The sequence below is a fragment of the Paramisgurnus dabryanus genome, chromosome 8 (genome assembly GCF_030506205.2).
Source record: "Paramisgurnus dabryanus chromosome 8, PD_genome_1.1, whole genome shotgun sequence".
NCBI classification, from domain to species: Eukaryota; Metazoa; Chordata; class Actinopteri; order Cypriniformes; family Cobitidae; genus Paramisgurnus; species Paramisgurnus dabryanus.
The window spans coordinates 8,811,430-8,834,678 of record NC_133344.1 but is presented as its reverse complement, the minus strand read 5'-3'; the positions used below and the strand labels follow the sequence as shown (position 1 = coordinate 8,834,678).

Genomic DNA, 23,249 nt, shown 5'->3' with positions numbered 1-23,249 from the left:
CTTTTTACTTTTACTTGAGTAGATTTTAAGACCAGTAACTTTACTTTTACTTAAGTAGAATATTTTATTACTCTTTCCACCTCTGCATTCATGTGTATTAAAATTAAATTTGCGTCTGTTCATAGAGAAAGAGCAACGTTTTCTATCTGTACACATTTCCTTGCAAGTACAATTTTGCCTGTATTATTTGTGTCCCCTTCAAAAATTGTTCTTGAAAAATGTTATGTTTATTGTCCCCCCAACATTTAGATGAAATTTTCGCCCCTGGTCACGACCATAGTGTTTTATATAATATACATATATTACTGTCTACAGTGTAACAGTAAAAAGAAAAGGCTGCTCATAATGAATGTAGCCAATATCAAGATAATTTCATCTGTTTAACAACACAATGTATATTTATCTTGTAAACGAATTTGAAATAATAAATAATTGTAGCGTCACTTAGCAATAGAGACGATAGAGATCTCATTATCTCATTATCTTCTCCGCGGTAATATTTTTTCAAATTCAAGTTTTACATATTAAATATTAAAAAGTTTGTGCTTTCTCTCATAAAAACCTCACAGCAAACAGCACAGACTTCTACTCACAAACACACGCGATGCAGTGACTATATTTGCGGTCACAGATTCCTAATGGGGAGAATTAGGAATTCTATTTTTCTCTTTAAGGCCTATATTTTCTTCTTCTTTTCTTTTCTTTTCTGAGCACCGGACATGTGCTGAGTCTGACAGGACATTTTGAGCGTACTGAACTTCAAATCAAATGAATCAACTATTTTCTTTATTTTTAACAATTATTCCATAAGTTCCAATTCTGGCCCCCCTCTGGCCCCCCCACCCTGGGCCCGGGACAACAGACCCGTTTGTCCCCCCCTGTCGGCGGGCGTCCCTACATGTGACAATAATCTCCTGAATTCGTGTTTGGGCCATGAGCCATTTTTGACCACAAAACATCCAAACCTGGCTAAAGTTTGAAAAAAAATATTTAGATCCATCAAAACCATGTGGAATAATGTATTATACATTAATGTATTATACAAGCAATTATTTTCATAAGAATTAATCTGCTGATTATTTGTTTGAACTAATCGGATAAAAAACTTAATATTTAGATAATTCGATTTTTCACATATTATAGCTAAGTAAGGCACTATATTACAGTATTCAAATGTAGAAGTGTACTTTTAAAAGTGCAAAAGCCACACATTGCTACAGTTTTACTTATATAATCTTTTGATTTTGATATTTTAAGCCTTAAATTAAAAAAAAGTTATGCATCTTTTAAATAGTAAAACATTTTTAAATGTCAAAATTTAAACATAACATACTGAGTCTTCAAGAATGTGCTGGTGGTGAGGAGATTTCGCCACAGATTAATAAACTCATATTAATCTTCAATTTTAGACTGTAGTGAAGAGGGAATATGGGAATTGGATTTCGATGGGTTAACACAAACAAATGCCCAGTTCTATCAGATAAGGCTGCTAATGGTGCTTTTCTATTGCATAGTACCCCACGGTTTAGTTTAGTTTGGGTCGGGTCAGCTCACCTCACTTTGGCGTGGTTAGCTTTTCCATCGAGTTTAGTATCACTTCGGAGTGGAAAGGATTTCTAGGCGTGTCATTATATTTGCGCTGCATACTGCTGTGACATCATACAAGTGAGAGCGTTGTTGTAAATTCATATACATTTATTTATTTATCAGTCCACAAAATTAAAATTGCCCACCACAAATAGATGTTTGCACACCGCGTTTACCTCTGTCTCACATGACAGTTTCTGTTCAAACACTCATGGTGTTAGCTGACGGCGCTCCGCTGAGCCTCATTGAAATTCCACTTAAGCATATATAATGCTGACGTGCTTGTCGCGAATGTGCCGCCACAAACTGTAAATCTGGGTAAAAACTGGTATGGTGTCCCTGTTTCTCAACCTGTGGATGTTTTTTTATGGGTAAAAGGAAGTTTGGGAACTTACAGCAGAGCACAGATGACAACATGTGTGCTCAAGACAGCACAAGCTAGCACAGGTAAAGCTAATCTACACTGTTAGATGTCGCTGTAGATTTAGCAGTACTTTACTGTAAAAATCCACAGTACTATACTGTATGTGTACATTACAGTACAGTACTGCAGTTCATAATGCATTCTGGGTAAATTTGTTTGAGCGGGAAAATTTTACAGTATATTTTGGTCTTGATGTAACCTTGCTGTAGCCATTGCTGTAATGTGCCAGGTGTACTTGCAATAATCAGAGAAAGTGCGCCAGAGTCAAATCACACAGACAGCACAACTCCTGGCTGCAGCTGAAGGAGGACGATTGATTTCTGGCAGTTCGGTAAGTTTGAAATATTTCTGTTTCATGAAAACTTAATTTTTAGTTTAAGAATGTTGTCAATAGTTTGTCACAATATTGTTTTAAACGTGCAATGAGAGAGAAAAATGGTCGCCAACAAAGTTTCAATCTCCCCCAGAAAGTAAGCTTACACACAGATGTCTACCACTGCTTTAACTCGCTTTACACCTTTTTTTAATGAATATAGGGTTGTTTTAACTAAATTATGAGGGTTTTGGTGAGTTTATATTGTGTTGAAAGTGTGGTGACAATGAAACTATTTTTAACGAAATGGACAAAGACAACCCGCCAGCGCGGTCTTGCGGTCCCAGCATAACGGTCGTTTATCTCGGCGTTTCATCCGTTCAGTTAGCGTCAGAGAAAAGTATTAAGTTCGACTGTTTGGTAAGGCTGTGGTTGTAAACAGACAGGACTTGACACGCCGTACACAGCATACCGAACTCCTCCACAGAAGTGAAAACAAGAAACCTCATATTTAACTGGATACATGCATCGAACTCATCGCAGCTTTAACTTCGACCAAATATAATTCAGACCTGGGCTCATCTTAATATCAGATGAACGAAAGGGATTGCCGCGCTTATTGTTGTTGTTATTATATTACGGTATATCAGCAAAAGCAGAGAATATCTTCTCTAAAGCGTTTTACACGTCCAGTAAGTTGTCCAATACATTTTTATGGCATATTGTTTCCACCACTTCAGATGCATTACATGCAGTATATATAAGTTTCCAAAACACATCAAATCAATGCACGAAAAGAGAATGGGCTCCGCATTTACGTACCTTTGTCTTCTCGTCTCTGTCATCTGATCCTTCATCTCTGGATGTAAAATAGTCCATAATTACATCGTGTAGGAAACTGGCATCACCAGGATTGCTCAGATTTAGGCGATCATGTTTATCTTTAAAGTGAGCAGCTAGCTACTAACGTTAACTTGTTAAAAAACTTTGCGTGAAATAGTGTTACACCGCAGCCGGTCCGGGTTAAACATGAAAGGGACAGTCTTTTTACCTTGTCACTATAAATCGCTATTTTCTGCACTAAACGAGACATTTTCAGAGATTTTCTGTAGACAAGATGTTATAATTAAAAAAAGACTTATTTAGATATTTATATATAATATATAATATAACAACTAATATATGAAGAGTTTGGTTCCAAAACGCAATAAGTCCATTTTGACAAATTTCGGTAAAAACGTGTTTTCTATACAAAGAAAGTGTCAAGATGAAAACCACTATTTTCTGTTATAAACTTTCACATAGCATCTTTAGGTTATAAACAGTGTTGGGGAAGTTACTTTAAAAAAGTAGTATTTGCTCGTTACTCGTTACTTTTTAAAAAAGTAATCCATTACTTTACTTAGTTACCGCCTTTGGAAAGTAACTTTTTACGTTACTCGTTACTTTTACGTTACTTTTATGTTGCCTGTATTTTGAAAATATTTTGGAAACACACACAAACACACGAACACATACACAATACCCTGTTACTCAGGCATTTGATCTTGACATTGTTAAAATCTTGTCTTTTTTACATGTTTTAACACTGTACATTTATCTTAAAATATTTAATTGTGTACAAGAAAACAGCTCTTATTAATGAATTATTAGTAGCATGTTGTAGTGTCTCTGGAGATTGTGCTCATTGTTAAATAGCTGTGTGGCTACTGCACTGGAGCGGCAGTTTAAAATATAAACCCAGAATTCAGCGAACGTCAAGAACAAGAAAAAAACAATAAGGCCAAGACGCAGGATTTAAATTAAGTTACACGGACCATGTATAAATTTCAATGTTTCTGGACAGAAATACCAACTTTGTCTGGTATTAATAAGCTGCACATTGGAGTGCTGGCTGCTCCCCGCGGTGCTGAAGACGCGTGATGGCACATATACACAGATATCTACGTGCAATCTATTGGAAAGTGGAGGAGTCATTAGTTGGGTTAGTAAAATAACGAAATTACAGCTTTTAAATAGAAGAAAAGAGATATATTAAGTTTAAAAGTGCAGAACTCTTCTCAAGGGAAAGAAAGCTATACTTTTCCCCTTACGTGCAACCTATCGGAAAGCCCAGATGAGTTAGTTGGGTTAGTAAAATAATGAAATTATAGATTTAAGTACAAAATAGTATTTATATAAAGAGAAATATTGAAATAAAAAGTGCAGAACTCTTCTTAAGTGGAAGTAATAAAGTAAAATAACGAATAATAATTATATAATAATGAATAATAGTTTCCAATAGGTTGCACGTAAATATCTGTGCCGCCACCAGTACTCCGTCCGAGCGCGTCTTCAGCACCACGGCCAGCACTCCAATGCGCAGCTTATTAATACCAAACAAAGTGAACAAGTTGGTATTTCTGTGCAGAAACATTGAAATTTAAACATGGTCTGTGTAACATTATGTAAATTCCGCGTCTCTGTCTGATTGTTGTTTCCGTTTTCTTGTTCTTGACGTTCGCTGAATTCTGGGTTTATATTTTAAACAGCCGCTTCAGTGCAGTATAGCCACAGAGCTATTTAACAAGCACGATCTTCCGAGATACTATGCTAAGATACAATTAATACAAAACGAAATTAACTTCAAACGGAGTGGGTAGACATGATTTTTACCACTTTATATTAAGTTTGTTTTCGTAGAAACCTTTCTCTAAAGTGAATTTCGTTTTGTATTAATTGTATCTTAATTTCAATCAATGTTTTATCAACCATGCTTGAATTTAATAAATAAGAAATAAATAAAAGAAAACCATTTAGTTTTATATTTATGTTTAAAAAAATTATTTCATTTAAACATAAATATGAAGCTGAATTGTTTTCTTTAATTTATTTCTTATTTATTAAAATCAGGCAATTGGTTGATAAAACATTGATTAAAATTAAGATGCCTCCATCCCTCAAAAGTTAGCGTCAGCTGCTTCTTGCTTGCCATGATTTCTTTGCAGACTGATAAGAGCCTCGGTCATGTGTGTGGACCTTGTGACTATTGCGCAAACGCGCAGATGGCAGTGTCGCTGTCAAATCTAACCAAAAGTAACGTTGCGCTGAATTGGAAAATGAACTACGTTACGTTACCAAATTTTCAGTAGTAACGCGTTACACTACTTTTTTCTCAAAAAAGTAGTTATGTTACTGTAACGCGTTACTTTGTAACGCGTTACACACAACACTGGTTATAAAAACATAAAAAAATCAAATCCATAACTTGATTTTCAAAGATTTATTATAAAAACAGATTATTTTTTTCCACAAAATGCAATAAATCCATGACAAGTTTTTATTCAAAATGCTATAAATCTATTGAATCAATCGCCTATATAAATGTGCATTCATCTTTGCCATGTTATATTCATTTAGTTGAACAGTTGTACACACTGATTAAAAAAATAAACATTAATGTCATTAATCAAAACACTTACTTTGTGATATTAAGAACACTGTCATTGCTGCGGTTATACTTGACGTCTTCGCTTAACGTTTTTCACAGCGATCAGCTGTAAAATGTTTTGGTCCTGCTCGATTTTCGTTGACTTTGAGTAAAATTATGGAAAGTTTTTCATAAGATCCCCTGGGGTCAATGTGTTATCATGACAGAAACTTGATGCTGTCGTCCCGGGCAAACAAGCCCCCGTCTACCGAGTGCCTTTTGCGTAAATTATTAGATGTTGATGCTTACGTTTCTTTCCCGTCACAGAAAACCACCACAGGTTTATCAATGCTATTAAAGTATTATTTTGTTTTTGTTTGTTTGTTGATCACGAAGTAAAAAGCAGATGAGGAAAACTAGGACTCCGTGTACTCAGCGAGCCGCCATTGTTTGTTTACATTGCGTGAATGGTGCGCTGTAATTTCTGGAACGGATTTATTGCGTTCTGTAAAAAAGGAGGAGTGGCGTTTATTGCGTTTTGGGAAAAAAGGGAGAAAAGATGACAGAATAACACGGCGGATATTGGATTTTGCGTAAAATTAAGAATTGACTTTTTAATCCTGACCTGATATAATACCGATTCTGGCAGTAACTCATTTTTTTCAAAAATGGCGTTTATTGCATTTTGGAACCAAACTCTTCATATATATATATATATATATATATATATATATATATATATATATTTGTTTTACAACTGACTTAACACTTACAGTAATGTTTTATTTGTTAGCATAGCATGATATTATATTTAAACACTTAGTACATTTTTAAATCAATCACTTTGTCTCTGCACAATGAACATTATCAAATATTATTAATGTTGTAAAATATATTGTTCATTGTTAGTTCATATTAGCTAAGGCATTACCAAATGTTAAGGAATAAACTCTTATAGTAAAGTGTTACTAAATTTTCTTTTACCATTTCCTTCACAATGTCTATTTATTTCTATGGCTAACAGATTTTGTAACATTTGTCTTTTTACAGTCTTACCATTGCTTGTAAGCTGGATTGGGTAAGATGGATCATCTTTAAAGGCACCAGGCAAGTACATGATGTACAGTTACAAGTCATGTATTTTTTCGACTGCAATATTAAATGCTTTCACGTCACATGTAAAAGTACACAGGAATGTGGCTGATCACTTTTTATTTGTAGTTTACCTGAGTGTCCTTGCACTTTTCAGGAGTTAAGGCAGATGTGGAGGCACAACGTGTGATACCAGACACACACCAAGCACATTATGTTCGGTAAGTTTGCACTTTACCACTACAGCTTCTTTAAATACCCATGTATACACTCATTCACAATTCCCACACACAACACTGTAACACGACCATACACAACATGTACACAATTGTCTTAGTGTGCCATGTAGAAATATACAAACAGAAATATTCAGACTTTGGTTATAAGAAATTTAATTTAATAATTGTATTTATTTAGCAAGGTGTCCCTGGACTTTATTGACAAAAGATTTTGTTTTCAGAATAAAAAGTTGTGTCCAAATCAGTAACAATTGTACTTTCTGTTCAGGACATTCAATCATGACAGGATCCAGGTGGATGCTGTCCATTGAGAAAAGAGTTTGTTCAGCGGTAAGTGAATCTTCTGTATTTTTATGTAATTAGGTGTGGAACAGTAGAATAAGAGCAAAAGGTTTCAGAATAGGAGTAAATTCAAGGCTGAGTTTAGTTTTTTAAGAAACTTTTTCTATCTTATATTTGTTGACTTAATGTTTATGATATTTCTAACAGGTTTCTGGATAGAATTAATTCCAAAGATGGGAAAAAGTGCACATCCAGACAAGGAGCAAGCAAAAAGACAAGGAACTTGGTGCAGAGAAAAGCTGTGGCCATTAACCCCTGTGAACAGCTTCATGCAGTCCCTGATTGAGTTTGAATGGACGACTTCAAAGTAAAGGCCACTGTGGTCTGTCTGCCACAGTTTAATTTTTAATTTATTTTTAGTGTTAAATGAAATTCAAGTAGAATATTTAAAACTATGGGCCAGTGTTGTTTTTACCACAGTGAAATGTTACCTTTTAGTCGATGATGGACTTTAAACTGAAAACTTCAAACTATGGAACAGTGTTCTATTTGCCAGAGTTAAATATGTTACAGCAGGGGTCTCCAAACTTGTTTATACTTGTTGATTTTATTTTATGTTACTTGATTATATGTTTATTATTGTTTAAAATCTTGTTTTAAATATGTTTGTTTCAATTAAATGTTTTTTTAAATAAAATTTTGATACAAACATTGCTTGGATTGCCTTTTAATTCATTATGTTTTAATTAAGCATTTTTACCATATTAATAACTATAGATTTAAACCTAAATCTCTAGCTATTTTATATAATATTATTGTATTAATTGTAATAAGTAATAAATAGTATTTATGGGTCAATATAGACATTACAGTAAATTACTGTAAAAATAGACTACTGTAATAAAATATTGTAAAATTACAGTACAGTACTGCTTTGTAACTATACAGTACTAGTTTGTGTACTGTAAATGGTATTACAGTACAGTACTGTAAACCCAAAATACAGTAACTTACTGGCAACCGTGCTGCCAGTACCGTACTGTAAAAATACAGGGAAATCGTTAACAGTGTACATTATAGCGATGACGCTGTAGTGACGATTCTCTCAGACCAATCAGTGATCTACAGTGTTTTCGCATCACGTTTGGTATTGGCTCAGGTCGCTTGGAACCCCAACCGAGGTGGTGCGAAAAAAATATCGGGTACCACCAGTGTTGGGTGTAACTAGTTACTAAGTAATTAGTTACTGTAATTAAATTACTTTTCCCTTGAAAAAGTAAAGTAAGGGATTACTCTTATTTTTCTTGTAATCTAATTACAGTTACTTCTGATGTAACTAAATACTGTGTATGGACTCTAAAACAATAATGTATACTATAATACAACAGTGGATTTAACATGGTTTAAGTTTACAAATCTCACTATTAACTGGTTGATTATTAGCATTAATTTTAATGAGATGCTGGCTGTTTATTAATACTTAATAGCACATATTAATGCCTGATTCTGCAAAACCTTATTCTACTTCCTTAACCCTCCCCATTTCTACCAAAACTTAAAATTAACAACGTCTTTAGTATTAATAAGCAGTAGTTGGAGTATATTGAGGCAAAAGTAGTTAAAAGTTAGTTAATAGAGAGAATTGGACCCTAAAGTGGGACCAGAATAATTGATGTACTTTTATATATTATTTCTTCGAGCCATTTCAAGCCTATCCGTGTATCATGTACTAAATAGGATTTAGAAAGTAATTAGTAATAAGCAGAGGTGTAAAGAGTAGCTGAAAGCCATACTTGAGTAAAAGTACAAATTCCTTACTGTAAAAATTACTCCACTACAAGTTACAAGTCACCAATTTAAATACGACTTGAGTAAAAGTATTAAAGTAACCCAATTTAAAAGTACTCAAGTATTTTTACTCGTACTGAATGTTGGCTCAAAGATGCACTAGTCCTCAACACAAAGAGACATTGTAGGTCTGGGCAGTGAAAACTAAGAAAGTTTATTTATGAGGTTTTATTTCCTAATATAGAAAAGAAATCAAACACCTCAAAATTTTGACCTGGCAGAACAAACACAGATTAAACATAGTCATAGTCTTTTGACTAAAATGTAATTTAGTTTTAGTCATATTTTTGTCATCTGAATTGATTTAGTTTTAGTCTAATTTTATTCAACTAAATGCCATGAGATTTTGGTCTAGAAATCTACATAAAATGTAAATGTGCCATGCTGAAAAATATATAGCCTAATTTGTGATATAAATATATGGTAACACTTTACAATAAGGTTCATTAGTTAACATTAGTTAGCTACATTAGTTAACATGAACTAATAATGAACTGCACTTATACAGCATTTATTCATCTTTGTTAATATTAATTTCAACAATTACTAATACTTTATTAAAATCTTGTTAACATTAGTTAATGCACTCTGAACTAACATGAACAAACAATTAAAGCTTAAATTTTTATTAACTAAAATTAACAAAGATGAATAAATAATGTAACAAATGTATTGCTCATGGTTTGTTCAAGTTGGTTAATACATTAACTACTGTTAACTAATGAACCTTATTGTAAAGTGTTACCAAATATTCTTATATAGGCCTATCCTAAAAAAGATATAATTTTAATATTTAAAAAAAATCCAGTAAACTAAAATTACACTAACAGAAATATGATAATGCATATTAAAAACGTGAAGTTGTTCATTTGAAAGATTAATTGTAAACACATGTAGTACGTAACACCACTATCTCACAAGTGCACTACATTTCTTCTGTCATGCATCCCTCTTTACAGTAAATACATTACAGCATACTTGATTAAATGTGAGGACAGTGAAATTGTACACTTATTATCAATCTTATAATGAACTTAAGTTACTTGGGCAATTAGTACAGGACCTCGCTGGTTTATTTTGGCTTATATAGTAAGTTATATCAAGTTATGTAACTCAGGTTAGCTGATAAAGTAGCATCAGAGTTTACAAACATTTGAGCTTGCCTTTGAGTTGCGGGATGACCCTCCTGCAATCGCGCATCACTTTTGTTTTGATTGTAGCATCACATGTTTAACAAAGGGTCCCTTGACTGAAGCAAATGTGATATGCATCCATATGTTTGCTCTTTATCTCTTCTTTCAGTCCAGACGCGAACTTTTCTCTACAGTTTATGACATACCCAGCACGCAGATGTCCCGCTACGGTGGCTCAACGCAAGCCATTTAGTGTTTGACATCAAAGTACCGCGAGACCAGACTTCTCCATATGTATTTGATTCGCTCTCGCAGTACTTTGATTTCATACGATTGCTCTGCGCAGCGCCAAATGAAGTCCCTCAGTTGTGTGTGTGCGTGTAACCTCGCGACCACAGATTCTATCCATCATCACTCTCTGACACTTTAGTCTCATTTTTATTTGACGAATAAACAATGTAGCGAGTAACGGTAAGTGTTATTTCAAATGTAGTGGAGTAAAGAGTACAAATACCCAATCAAAAATGTAATTGAGTAGAGAGTAAAAGTTGCCTATATTTTTGATACTCAGTACAAGTACAAAGTAGCCCAAAAAATACTTAAGTACAGTAACGAAGTTCATTTACTCAAGCACTTTACACCTCTGGTAATAAGTAATTAAATACTTTTTGAGATAGTAATTTGTAAAGTACTCTAATTACATGATTGAAGATGTAATTAGTAACTAGTCATTAATTACTTTTTTGGAGTAACTTACCCAACACTGGGTACCACATACTGCACCCAATGGAAAAGCTCCCAAAAGTAACCTGACCCGACCCAAACCAAACCGTGGGGTACTATGCAATGGAAAAGCGCCATAAAACAACTACCAGGCACCTCTTGTGGCTGACTTGAGTACCAAAACTGAGAAGAGGAGGAAGTTTGGATTGGACCCACAGCATTTCTTCTAATCATCCATCCAAACCCCTATGCAATCTCATCCTAAGCCACAAGTTGATCATAAAAATTAATTAAGAAACAGCATGGCTATGCAGCAGTGTTGTCTAAAACAAAGGGACAAATCTTTACATTCTTTCACCCACAAAATGACCACAAAAACATCACCTATTGACTCCATACTCAGAGACAATAGCATTCTTAATTACATCTCTGTGTTATGCAACTGTTAAAAATCACAGTTATTAACATTTGAATAAATGAATACATAATAAAGTAACATTTTGCTGTCATCTTTATATTTCAAACATTCAGGACAATGCCAAGGGTATTTTGGAATAGAGGTAAGACAATACATCGGTATGGCGATCTCTAACAATACTATAATCAATATGCTGACATTAAATATCGATAAATAAATCAATAAAAAAGATGCTCTAAAATAGATTTCTCAATGTCATTACTTCATGGCTCCTCGGGTGGCACTAAACACATGAATAATTTTATGCCAACGTAACGATTCCTGTATCGCACGGAGGCAGACAACGATACATCTCCTTATCGATGTATTGTCCCACCCCTAGACAAGATGTGTGAAACTGATTTACACTTACTCATTAAGATTGCATGCTGTGATAAAATCTAAAGGTGCTGCAACTAAGGATTAGTTAAGATGTGTGCACACTTATGCAACCTGGTTATTGTACAATTTTTATTTTGCATTTTTTCACCGTAAAATGATTCTTATTGTTATTAACTTTCATTTATAGGTTCCAACATGATTCATCTTGGATTCATTTTTACCACCACAAAAACCTGGAATTTTAACAGGTGTGTTGACTTTTTATATCCACTGTAAATGCTATAATCTTATGTTTCAGAGTTTTTTTAAATACCTGTCAGCAGGTTGTGTATCTTCACTCTTAAAATGCACTGGTGGATCCATTGACACGTCAGTCTTCATAGACACACAGCTGGGCTCTGGATCTGATCTCTTCTGATGAACTGAACTATAACACACAACACATTTAATACTTTAAATTACATTATTCTAAAAATTTTAAGAAGACCATGATGAAAATTGTATTTAATTATAATATTTTTTATAATATAATAACAAATAAATATAAAACTCATTTGCCATTAGAAAGCACTTATTTGAGCTGTTGATTTTTTTTATTTGCGCTGTTGGTACAAAAACTGTCAATTTAACCGAGTGCTTGTACAGATGTTTCTCTCTTTTAGAAACATTTTTTTTTTTGCATTTTTTTACCGTAAAATGATTCTTATTGTTATTAACCTTCATTTTTAAGTTCCAACATGATTCATCTTGGATTCATTTTTACCATCACAAAAACCTGGAATTTTAACAGGTGTGTAGACTTTTTATATTTACTGTAAAAGCTATAATCTTATGTTTCAGAGGTTTTTTGAGATCGTGCATCGGAGCTCCGTCGAGTTCATCATCTAAAATCCTTTTTTACCATCTTATTCCTATTTATATAATATAACTTATTAGTTTTACATAGGAATACTTTACCATGACGATTATTGAGCAGTACTACCACGTGAAACTATTTATCACTAATAAACACCCAGTGTTAGCATATAGCCCGCTAGCATCAACAAACGGTGGAGGCTGAAGCTAACATTTTCCAATCTAATGGCGGATTCATCTGATATATGCTTTTCTGACCTGTCCTCACCTGAGCGGGAAGCTGTGGAGGAGTTGATACCCGGTTTTAGCAGATCCAACGCGAGGTACAGGGCCCACTTCACCCCGTCTTCGGACGTCCACAAGCGACCGAGGCGTGCAACAAACGAGCACTCCACACGATGCAGCTTCACGGACCGTGAACGACTGAACGGAGACGCCATCGCCCAACATGAAAGCGATCGGGAAGCTGTGGAGGAGCCGCTGCCCGGCCTTCGCAGATTCAGCATGCCCCACATCACCCTGGCCCCAGACGTTCGCAGGCGACCGAGGCGTGCCACAACCGAACACCCCACGCGATGCAGCTCCGCAGACCGGCATAGTCATATACGGCGTCCTTCTAAGACCCATAACGTTACGGTAATTTCTAACAGATTCGATCCCCTAAGGAGTACACCAGCTGAAACACCTGTTAAAAGTGCCCTGGTCATTGGAGATTCTATACTCAGGAACACTAACATTGAGGCACCAAACACCATAGTCGAAAAGGAGCCAGAACGTCTGACATTAGATCCAAACTTAAAGTGCTGGCTAATGCTAAGCGGAAGTTTCTAAGATTGTTATTCACGCCGGCACGAATGACACCAGACTCCGACAGTCGGAAATCACCAAAGATACTATGAAGGGGATGTGTGAAATTGCAAAAACAATGTCAGACAATGTAATTTGCTCTGGTCCCCTCCCCGCCTAACGGGGAGATGAAACACATAGTAGATTAGTGTCTCTCAATGGCTGGATGTCAAAGTGGTGCCCTCAGCATAACGTAGGGTTTATAGACAATTGGAAGCATTTCTGGGGAAGACTATTCCTCCTAACCTGAGATGGCCTTCATCCGTCATCGGAAGGAAGTGCTATACTCACTAGAAATCTGATCAATAGTCTTAATTCTGATATAGTCTGACTATCCAGGGCCCAGGTCAGGAAACAGACGGATCGGCTTAACCATCCGTCTGTTAGCTGCCGTGATATGTCAAGACCACTTATATCCCAGCACTTCGAGTCAATCTTACCGAAATATCAGCACATCTCAACTGTATCTGTTCCCCGAACAAATAAATACAGAGCACCGCTTGCTACATCTGGTACAAATCTGATTAATATAAAATTAGAAAACAATACATTAACAGATGAACCTCGAACGTTAAAATTCGGCCTTCTTAACATTAGATCGCTTACCAATAAAGAACATATTGTCAATGAAATAATTACAGACCAAAACTTAGATGCACTCTGTTTAACAGAAACCTGGCTTAAAGCAGACAACTACATTAGTTTAAATGAATCCACCCCACAAGACTATTATTATAAACACAAACCTCGATTAAAGGTGAGAGGGGGTGGTGAAGCTACAATATACAACAAAATTTTTAAAGTAAAACAAAAATCTGAACTAAAATTTAAATCATTTGAACTAATGTTGTTAAATATGGAAATAACTAATCGTAACCACAAACAGCTTTCTTTTGCCTTAGCAACAATCTATAGACCTCTGGGCCACCATGCAGATTTCCTTAAAGAAATAGCAGATTTCCTGTCTGAGCTTGTAGTCACTGTAGATAAAGCTCTTATTGTTGGTGATTTTAATATCCATGTGGATAACCCAAAAGATGCATAGGACGTGCGTTTATGGATGTTCTAAATTCTCTCAATATTAGACAAAACGTGACAGGGCCAACGCATACTCGTAAGCACACATTAGACTTAATTCTGTCACTCGGACTCAATATTAATGACATCGAAATATCACCTCAGAGTGATGCAGTTTCTGACCATTACCTTGTGTCATACACTGTACTTCTAGATAGGATCACTCAATCCACAACATGCTACCGACTAGCCAGAACAATAATTCCCACCACTAAAGATAGCTTTATTAGCACTCTTCCAGACCTGTCCCAAATGAAACATGTAGCAGATAACTGTGACGATCTAAATACTGTAATAGAAAACCTGAACAATGTCTGTTCTAACACATTGGATGCCGTTGCTCCAATTCGAAAAAAGAGATTTAAAGAAAAACCGCCAGCTCCATGGTATGACCATCACACCGCAGCCCTTAAAAAGGCAGCTAGAAAAATGGAAAGAAATTATAGAAGCACAAAGTTAGAAGTATGGCGTGCAGCATGGAAAGAGAGTGTTAAAAACTACAGACAGGCTATTAAAACCGCCAGATCTACATATCTTAGCAAGCTTATAAATGAGAATCATAATAACCCTCGTTTCCTCTTTAGCACAGTTGCGAAACTGACTAGAAACAAAGAACAAACAGAAACCAATAGTAAACTCCAACACAATAGTAACGACTTCATGAACTTCTTTTCTAACAAAATTTCGGCTATTAGGGAAAACATTGTAGCTACCCAGGCAGCCACCACTCTACCCACTAGTTCACTTAACACTAGATTACCATGCGAACATCTTGATTCATTTAAACCTACTACAATAGATGAGCTCTCTAAACTAGTCACATAATCCAAATCATCGTCCTGTATATTAGTCCCCGTTCCCACAAAACTACTTAAGGAGGTATTCCCTGTAGTGTCAACCCCGGTTCTAAATATCTTTAACTCATCACTAGAAATAGGATACGTTCCAACAGCTTTCAAACTAGCAGTTATTAAACCGCTGATTAAAAAACCACAGCTTGATCAGGGAGAGCTTAATAACTTTAGACCAATCTCAAATCTCCCTTTTCTTTCGAAAATATTAGAAAAGGTAGTGGCAAGCCAGTTAAGCACATTCTTGACAAATAATAGTACATATGAAAAGTTCCAATCAGGATTCAGGCCCCACCATAGCACAGAGACAGCGTTGCTTAGAGTTACAAATGACCTCCTATTAAAAGCTGATCATGGTGAAATCTCAATTCTTATATTACTAGACCTTAGTGCAGCCTTTGACACAATAGATCACACAATCTTACTCAATAGACTAGAAAACTATGTTGGTATCAGTGGTCAGGTGCTAGCCTGGTTTAGGTCATATCTAACCAATCGCTATCACTTTGTTTATGTAAATGAGGAAGAGTCATATCACTCCCTGGTAGGCCTGGGGCGGTAACCGGATTACCGCCATACCGCGGTCACGTGACCCATGCCGCGGGTCTGAGCTCCTCACCGTCATAACCGCAAAAAAAAAAAAAAAAACTTGAAACATTGGCCTGCACCTGTGTGTTATGTGCGGATGTTATACACGCAGCTTGTTAACAACCGCAACTTGTTAACAGAACATTAACTGATATGATTTTAATATTAAATTGTCATTGAGTAGAAATACAGGTGACGTTGTCTGTCACTCGTTTAAAGTAGAGTTGCTGTTCAAACGTGCTGAGAATCCTCCTTTTACGGAAGTAAAGATAACAACCATGCATTAGGAAAATTAATAATTGCTTTATTTAGGCTATAGTATATTTTCTATAGACGTGTAAAACCATATTTTGGCGGATTGTTTTTTACTTTTATTGTTTTTACTAGTTTGCATGCCCATTTAGTCTTAATAATTAATGGAACCTAAACGAACTTGACTTGCTGTTCTCGAAGGCAGCTCGAATCTTGGTCGGGCTCGAGACCCAATTCCAAGTAAAAGAACAGAAGAAAAATGCAGTGAAGGAGGAGAGATGCCAGAAGAATTGCGGCTGGGCGCAGATCGTTTACCATGATTAATGATGATTGACAAGTTTAGGTTCCTTTCAAATTTACGTTAAAAGTGTAGCCGTTAAAATATTATTAGCCTAATAGTTTATTTTGATCATGGTGCTACGATCGACGGATAATTCTGAAGTTGTTATAAAGAAGAATAAAATAATTACTTCTCAGTCATTTGCGCTGTCACACATTTGAACGTCTCCGCATATGTACATCATTGCAACGTACATTTGCAAATGATTCATAAAGTCATACCTCCGCAATTCTTTAATCGATTGTGTTTTAAAAGTACTGTATGCTCAAACTCTAATGACAGCAATGTGATCGCTGATGCGCTGGTAGAGAGAGAGAGGCGGAGAAAAAGAGAGAGAGCGCGGCTCTGTTCAAATGTGGAAATGATTGATGTTATTTGAAGTCGGCTCTTACAATACAAAATACCCGATTAAGCTATTACGTGGCTATTATACACATTTTTTCGGGACGTTCTTGTGACCCGGTGGCAACTTGTCCACGACCCAGTACTGGGTCGCGACCCGGTGGTTGGGGACCTCTGATCTAGCCTACAACAGTGGCAATTTCTAAAGCAGGACACATTTCAAAAATTTTTGCTTTTGCGTCTTCTTTCTCTGTTTGTGGAAAAAGACAGATGTTTATGGTAAGGGTCGAGGATAGAAGCGGTCTGTCCAAGCACGCGCAACAGAGGCGGACTGCCCAGGCGCGCGCGAGACAGACAGACAGACCGCATCATCTTGCACACACACACACACACGCGTCTCCGTGCAGCTTCCCAGCTATACTCAAGCACAGACACATATGCAGTACAAGTGATTTCTCATACAAATGTTTATTTTACCAGACCATCAGGGCAGCAATAATTTGCGTCCTTACAGGCTATTCACAAATTAAGGATAGAAAAGTGGCGAAATGTCTGTAGGCACGTGTGGACACGCACAATGCGTTAACATTTTTTTTAACTGATAATACTAATTGTTCAAGTTGTTGAATGTTGAAATTGAAGAAATGTGGAAGGAAATAAAATTCACTTTACATGTTCCTTAAGTAATTTGCACGTGTTTTGTATTAAAGATAAATAAATCATGCATGTTATTTAACTCATTGTCTTGCCAATAAACCGCAAAACCGCGGGAATTTGTTGATTACCGACCGCGGTAAAAAAAAATCCAAACCGGCCCAGCCCTACTCCCTGGTTAAATACGGTGTACCGCAGGGATCAGTTTTAGGTCCTATCCTGTTCTCGTTATATATGTTACCCCTAGGAGACATTATCAGGAAACATAACATAAGTTTTCACTGCTATGCGGATGATACCCAGCTTTACTTCTCCTCACATCCCAGCGAAACACACACGTTTTCTAAGCTAAAAGACTGCATTAGCGATGTTAGTGCCTGGATGGCACATAACTTTCTTAAGCTCAACTCCAATAAGACAGAGATGCTTATTATTGAACCGAATCGCTACAAACATAATATGTCAGATTACAAATTGCACATAGATGGCTGTACTGTGGTGCCATCTTCCACGGTTAGGAACTTGGGTGTGATGTTCGACAGCAACTTATCCTTCGATAGTCATATCGACAACGTCTGCCGCACAGCATTCTTCCATCTTAGAAATATCTCCAAAATACGCCATATACTGTCTACATCTGATGCAGAGAAGCTTATTCATGCTTTTATGACCTCTAGAATAGACTATTGTAACTCGCTACTCGGGGGATTCCATTCAAATCAGGTCAACAAGCTTCAGCTAGTTCAAAACGCTTCTGCAAGGGTACTTACTCGATCTAAGAAGTATGACCACATAAGCCCAATTCTGGCATCTTTACACTGGCTACCAGTTAAATATCGCATACAATTTAAAATATCACTAATCACCTACAAAGCTTTAAATGGCTTAGCACCCTCATATCTTAGAGAGTTACTATCAGAATACAATCCATCACGCACACTACAGTCGCAAAATTCTGGTCTATTGATTATCCCTAGACTATAAAAAGTGTCTAAAAGTGTAAGATCCTTTTCCTACTTAGCCACTAAGCTCTGGAATGATTTACCAACCGATGTCCGAGAATCAGACACAGTCAATCATTTTAAAAACCTTTCTCTTCAACAAAGCATTCGCATAATTTGTCTAGTAAAGGTTCTTAACTCGCAATAGTTATTTTCACGGAACAAAGCACTCACGGTCATAACACAGACCAACCAAATAAATAAATAAAAACCTTTTCTGCATGAAAACTTAAAATGAATTGCATTAAATAGTTTGCCACCGTTTGCCACTGAACCTGCATTAACGACGACAGTGGGGCCTCCAGCCTTAGTCAAACGGGTTGGCACGTATGGCCGGGTTGCAATTTTAGCGCTTTCATGTGTCTTGTGAATAGTATGCCATACAGACCCGTTTGCCACTGAACCTGCATTAACGACGACAGTGGGGCCTCCAGCCTTAGTCAAATGGGTTGGCACGTATGGTCGGGTTGCAATTTTGCCGCTTTCATGTGTCTTGTGAATAGTATGCCATACAGACCCGTTTGCCACTGAACCTGCATTAACCCCCTGGGGTCCAAAAACGCGGGGCTGCGTTTTGACGCATTTTTTTCTGTTTCGTGTGACATCCACTTAAAATACTCCGTCATTCATAATCATACACATACATGTAATACATCATTAGAAACGTCTCGGTTACGGATGTAACCCTCGTTCCCTGAAGGAGGGAACGGAGACGTCACGTCGTGACCGACGAATTGGGAACTCGCTTAGAGGACCAATCTGCTTCGAATACTACTAAAACGCCAATGAACTTGGCATTGAGATATTTGCATAATGCTGGCGCCGCCCCGCCAGGTGCGTATATAAGCAGCAGGTGCAAATAGGGAAATTAGCTTCTTTTTCGCTGAGAAAGCCGGAAAGTGTGACCGGCCGTAACAGCAGGTGGCAGCACCTGTGGCGACGGGACGTGACGTATCCGTTCCCTCCTTCAGGGAACGAGGGTTACATCCGTAACCGAGACGTTCCCTTTCAGTCGGTCACTACGACGTCACGTCGTGACCGACGAATTGGGAATCCCTACCAAAACGCCACTAGGGGCTGACCTCTTCCAGTGTCTGCAGAGAATCCTCCAAAATCCCCTCGGGGACATGGAGAACTAAGATAGGGCAGAAGGCCGGGCACTAGATGTTCCTTTAACCCACAGAAGTGCCAGCGACTGGGAAGCGCCCTACCTGAGCGGGATAGGAACGCTGCGGAAGCCACCGCCCCTCTTAAGGGCTAATGGTGGACGATAAGAATAAAGACAGCCGTGGCTGTGTAAGCAAAGCAGTGCTCTGCTAAGGGAAACGTGGGCTGGTAGGATTAACCCCACGGAAAAATACTCACAAAGGAACCCGGTGGGACACAATGTGGAGCCCGAGCCAACACGTAGGTTCGCGAGGATGCAGCTAGTGAAGGCTGACAGCCAATGCTCCGCAACAAAGGCTGCCAAGGCAGCGGAGGAAGAACAATTCAAACCATTACGCATTTTTGTTCTGAAGGCCTTCCATACTGACACAGTTATGAAGCATCAGTTGGAGGCTGCAAGCCGACCTGCGAGTCTGCTCTCCGTGCCCTCCCTGGTGAGGAAAGAACACGAGAGGATACAGGCTCGATACGAACACTGTAAAATCTAATGAACGTATTAGGTGTCGCCCAACCAGCAGCTCTACAGATGTCTGTTAGCGAGGAACCACGAGCTAGAGCCCAAGATGAGGCAACACTCCGTGTGGAGTGCGCTCTCAAATTAAAGGGGCAAGGAATACCCTGAAGATTATAAGCCAGGGTGATAGTATCAACTATCCAATGAGACAACCTCTGCTTAGTGACAGCTTTCCCTTTCTGCTGGCCACCATAACAAACAAAGAGCTGGTCTGAGGTCCTGAGGCTTTGCGTGCGAACCACGTAGAGTCGCAGTGCGCGTACGGGGCACAACAAAGCCATGGCTGGGTCTGCGTCCTCCGGAGGCAGCGCTTGCAAGCTCACCACTTGGTCTCTGAAAGGAGTAGTGGGAACTTTGGGCACGTAGCCTGGTCTGGGCCTCAATGTTACGCTTGAGGCAGCAGGACCAAACTGAAGGCACGAGTCGTCAACAGAGAATGCATGTAAATCTCCTACTCTCTTCACTGAAGCCAATGCTAGCAGGGTCAGAGCTTTCATTGATAAAAGCTTCAGACTCGCAGACTGCAAAGGCTCGAACGGGGGGGCCTGAAGGGCTTTCAGCACCATGGACAGGTCCCAGGGAGGAATAGAAGGAGAGCGCGAGGGGTTTAGCCTACGAGCGCCTCTTAAAAATCTAATAACTAAATCATGCTGGCCAACTGATCTGCCGTTGATAAGTGAGTGATGAGCAGAAATAGCAGCGATATCAACTTTAATGGTGGAGGGTGACAGCCTACCGTCTAACCTATGTTGAAGATATAAAAGCACGATGTTAATAGGGCATTCTCTGGGGTCCTCGCGTTGCGAAGAGCACCAGGTGACGAAAAGGTTCCATTTAAACGCGTAAGCCCGTCTTGTGGACGGAGCTCGAGCCGCGTCGATTGTGTTAGATACCGCTTGCGGTAAATCACCTAAACCTTGCGCGCGCTCAACGACCACACATGGAGATCCCACAGGTCGGGGCGCGGGTGCCATAATGTGCCCCCTCCTTGAGAAAGAAGGTCCTTCCTCAGGGGAATCCGCCAGGGAGGGGCTGTCGCGAGGAGCATTAACTCTGGAAACCAATTCTTGCTCGTCCAATATGGGGCGATCAGTAAAAGGCTCTCCTCGTCCTGCCTGACTTTGCACAGTGTCTGCGCGATTAAGCTCACTGGGGGGAATGCGTATTTGCGCATCCCCCGAGGCCAGCTGTGTGCCAATGCGTCCACGCCGAGGCTGCCCTCGGTTAGTGAATAAAACAGGCGACAGTGGGTATCGTCCGGCGACGCAAACAGGTCTATCTGCGCACGACCGAACTTCTTCCAAATTAGCTGGACCGTCTGGGGGTGGAGTCGCCATTCGCCGGGGCGCGCAGCTCGAGAAAGCGCGTCCGCCGCTGTATTGAGCGAGCCCGGAATGTGAATGGCACGAAGGGACCTCAGATGCTTCTGACTCCAAAGGAGGAGATGACGAGCGAGATGCGACAGGTGACGGGAGCGCAAACCGCCTTGACGGTTGATATACGCAACGGTCGCAGTGTTGTCGGTGCGTACTAGTACATCCTTCCCTCGCAGCTCCGTAGCGAAGCGTACAAGTCCCAGATATACTTCCCACAACTCTCGGCAATTGATGTGCCAGTGCAACTGGGGTGCTGTCCACACCCCTGAAGCTGTAAGCTCGTCGTACGTGGCACCCCAGCCCGTGTCGGACGCATCTGTGTGTACAACAGCATGCTGAGCGATCTGTCTCATGGACACACCGGACCTGAGAAACGCGGGGTCCGACCACGGGGGGAATGTTAGGCGACACGCAGGTGTAATAGTTACACGATGGATGCCGGCGCGCCACGCTCTCCTCGGGACTCGATCGTGAAGCCAACGCTGAAGCGGTCTCATATGGAGCAGTCCGAGCGGTGTCACGGCCGCTGCTGCTGCCATATGCCCCAGGAGCTTTTGAAATTGTTTCAGCGGGACCGCATTCTTCCCTCGGAATGAACCGTGGCAAGTCAGAATTGACTGGACGCGCTCTTCTGTCAAACGCGCCGATAAATCGATCGAGTCCAGTTCCATCCCGAGAAAAGAGATCCTCTGCGTGGGGCAGAGTTTGCTCTTTTCCCAGTTGACCCGAAGACCCAAACGGGCGAGATGCCGAAGCGTTAAATCTCTGTGCTCGCACAGCGTCCGTCGAGAATGCGCTATTATAAGCCAATCGTCGAGGTAAGCCAATATGCGAACACCGCTCTCTCTGAGGGGTTTTAACGCCGCCTCCACTACTTTCGTGAACACAGGGGGAGAGAGGGATAGCCCGAACGGTAAAACTTTGTACTGGTATGCCCGTCCCTCGAATGCAAACCGGAGAAACGGTCTGTGACGAGGGATAATGGACACATGAAAGTACGCGTCTTTCAGGTCTATTGCCGCAAACCAATCTTGGGGGCGAATTGAATTGAATATTTGCTTCGGTGTTATCATCCTGAAAGACCTCTTCTGCAGAGATTTGTTCAGAACGCGCAAATCCAAGATCGGTCGCAACCCACCGCCTTTTTTGGGTACTATAAAATACGGGCTGTAGAAACCCGATCTCATCTCGGTTGGAGGGACCGGCTCGATCGCGTCCTTCGCCAGCAGGACTTCGACCTCTGCACGCAGTACGTGTGCATCGGACGCTTTCACCGTGGTGAAACGAATGCCCGAGAATTTGGGTGTGTGCCGGATGAATTGAATTTCGTAACCGAGGCGAACAGTGCGTAAAACCCAACGAGACGGGCTGGGAAGCTGAAGCCACGCCCCCAGGGACCGTACGAGGGGAATTAACGGCACTGTCGGGGTACCCGCGGTGGGGCGGCTGAGCGGGACAGGTGGTACTGCCGGTACGTCTGCTGGGACAGCATAAGTATCTACAGTATGTGTGTGTGTGACACTGACCTGAGCCCGCT

The 23,249-nt window shown here is 39.3% G+C and overlaps 1 protein-coding gene and 1 long non-coding RNA gene across 5 annotated transcripts in view; one reads left to right on the top strand and one right to left on the bottom strand.

Annotated features, from left to right (window-relative positions):
- The window catches only part of LOC135771790 (uncharacterized), a 407,895-nt gene that overhangs the window by 128,259 nt on the left and 256,387 nt on the right, over nt 1-23,249 (bottom strand). For all 4 annotated transcript variants that reach the window (XM_065282140.1, XM_065282141.1, XM_065282142.1 and 1 more), the window contains one exon: nt 12,163-12,276. In XM_065282140.1, coding sequence (XP_065138212.1) covers nt 12,163-12,276 — 114 coding nt within the window. The remainder of the gene's footprint in view (nt 1-12,162; nt 12,277-23,249) is intronic.
- Nucleotides 2,048-8,064, top strand: LOC135771864 (uncharacterized). Its single transcript, XR_010543094.2, has 5 exons — nt 2,048-2,342; nt 6,784-6,840; nt 6,983-7,046; nt 7,333-7,394; nt 7,554-8,064. It is a non-coding gene; the product is annotated as an uncharacterized lncRNA (long non-coding RNA).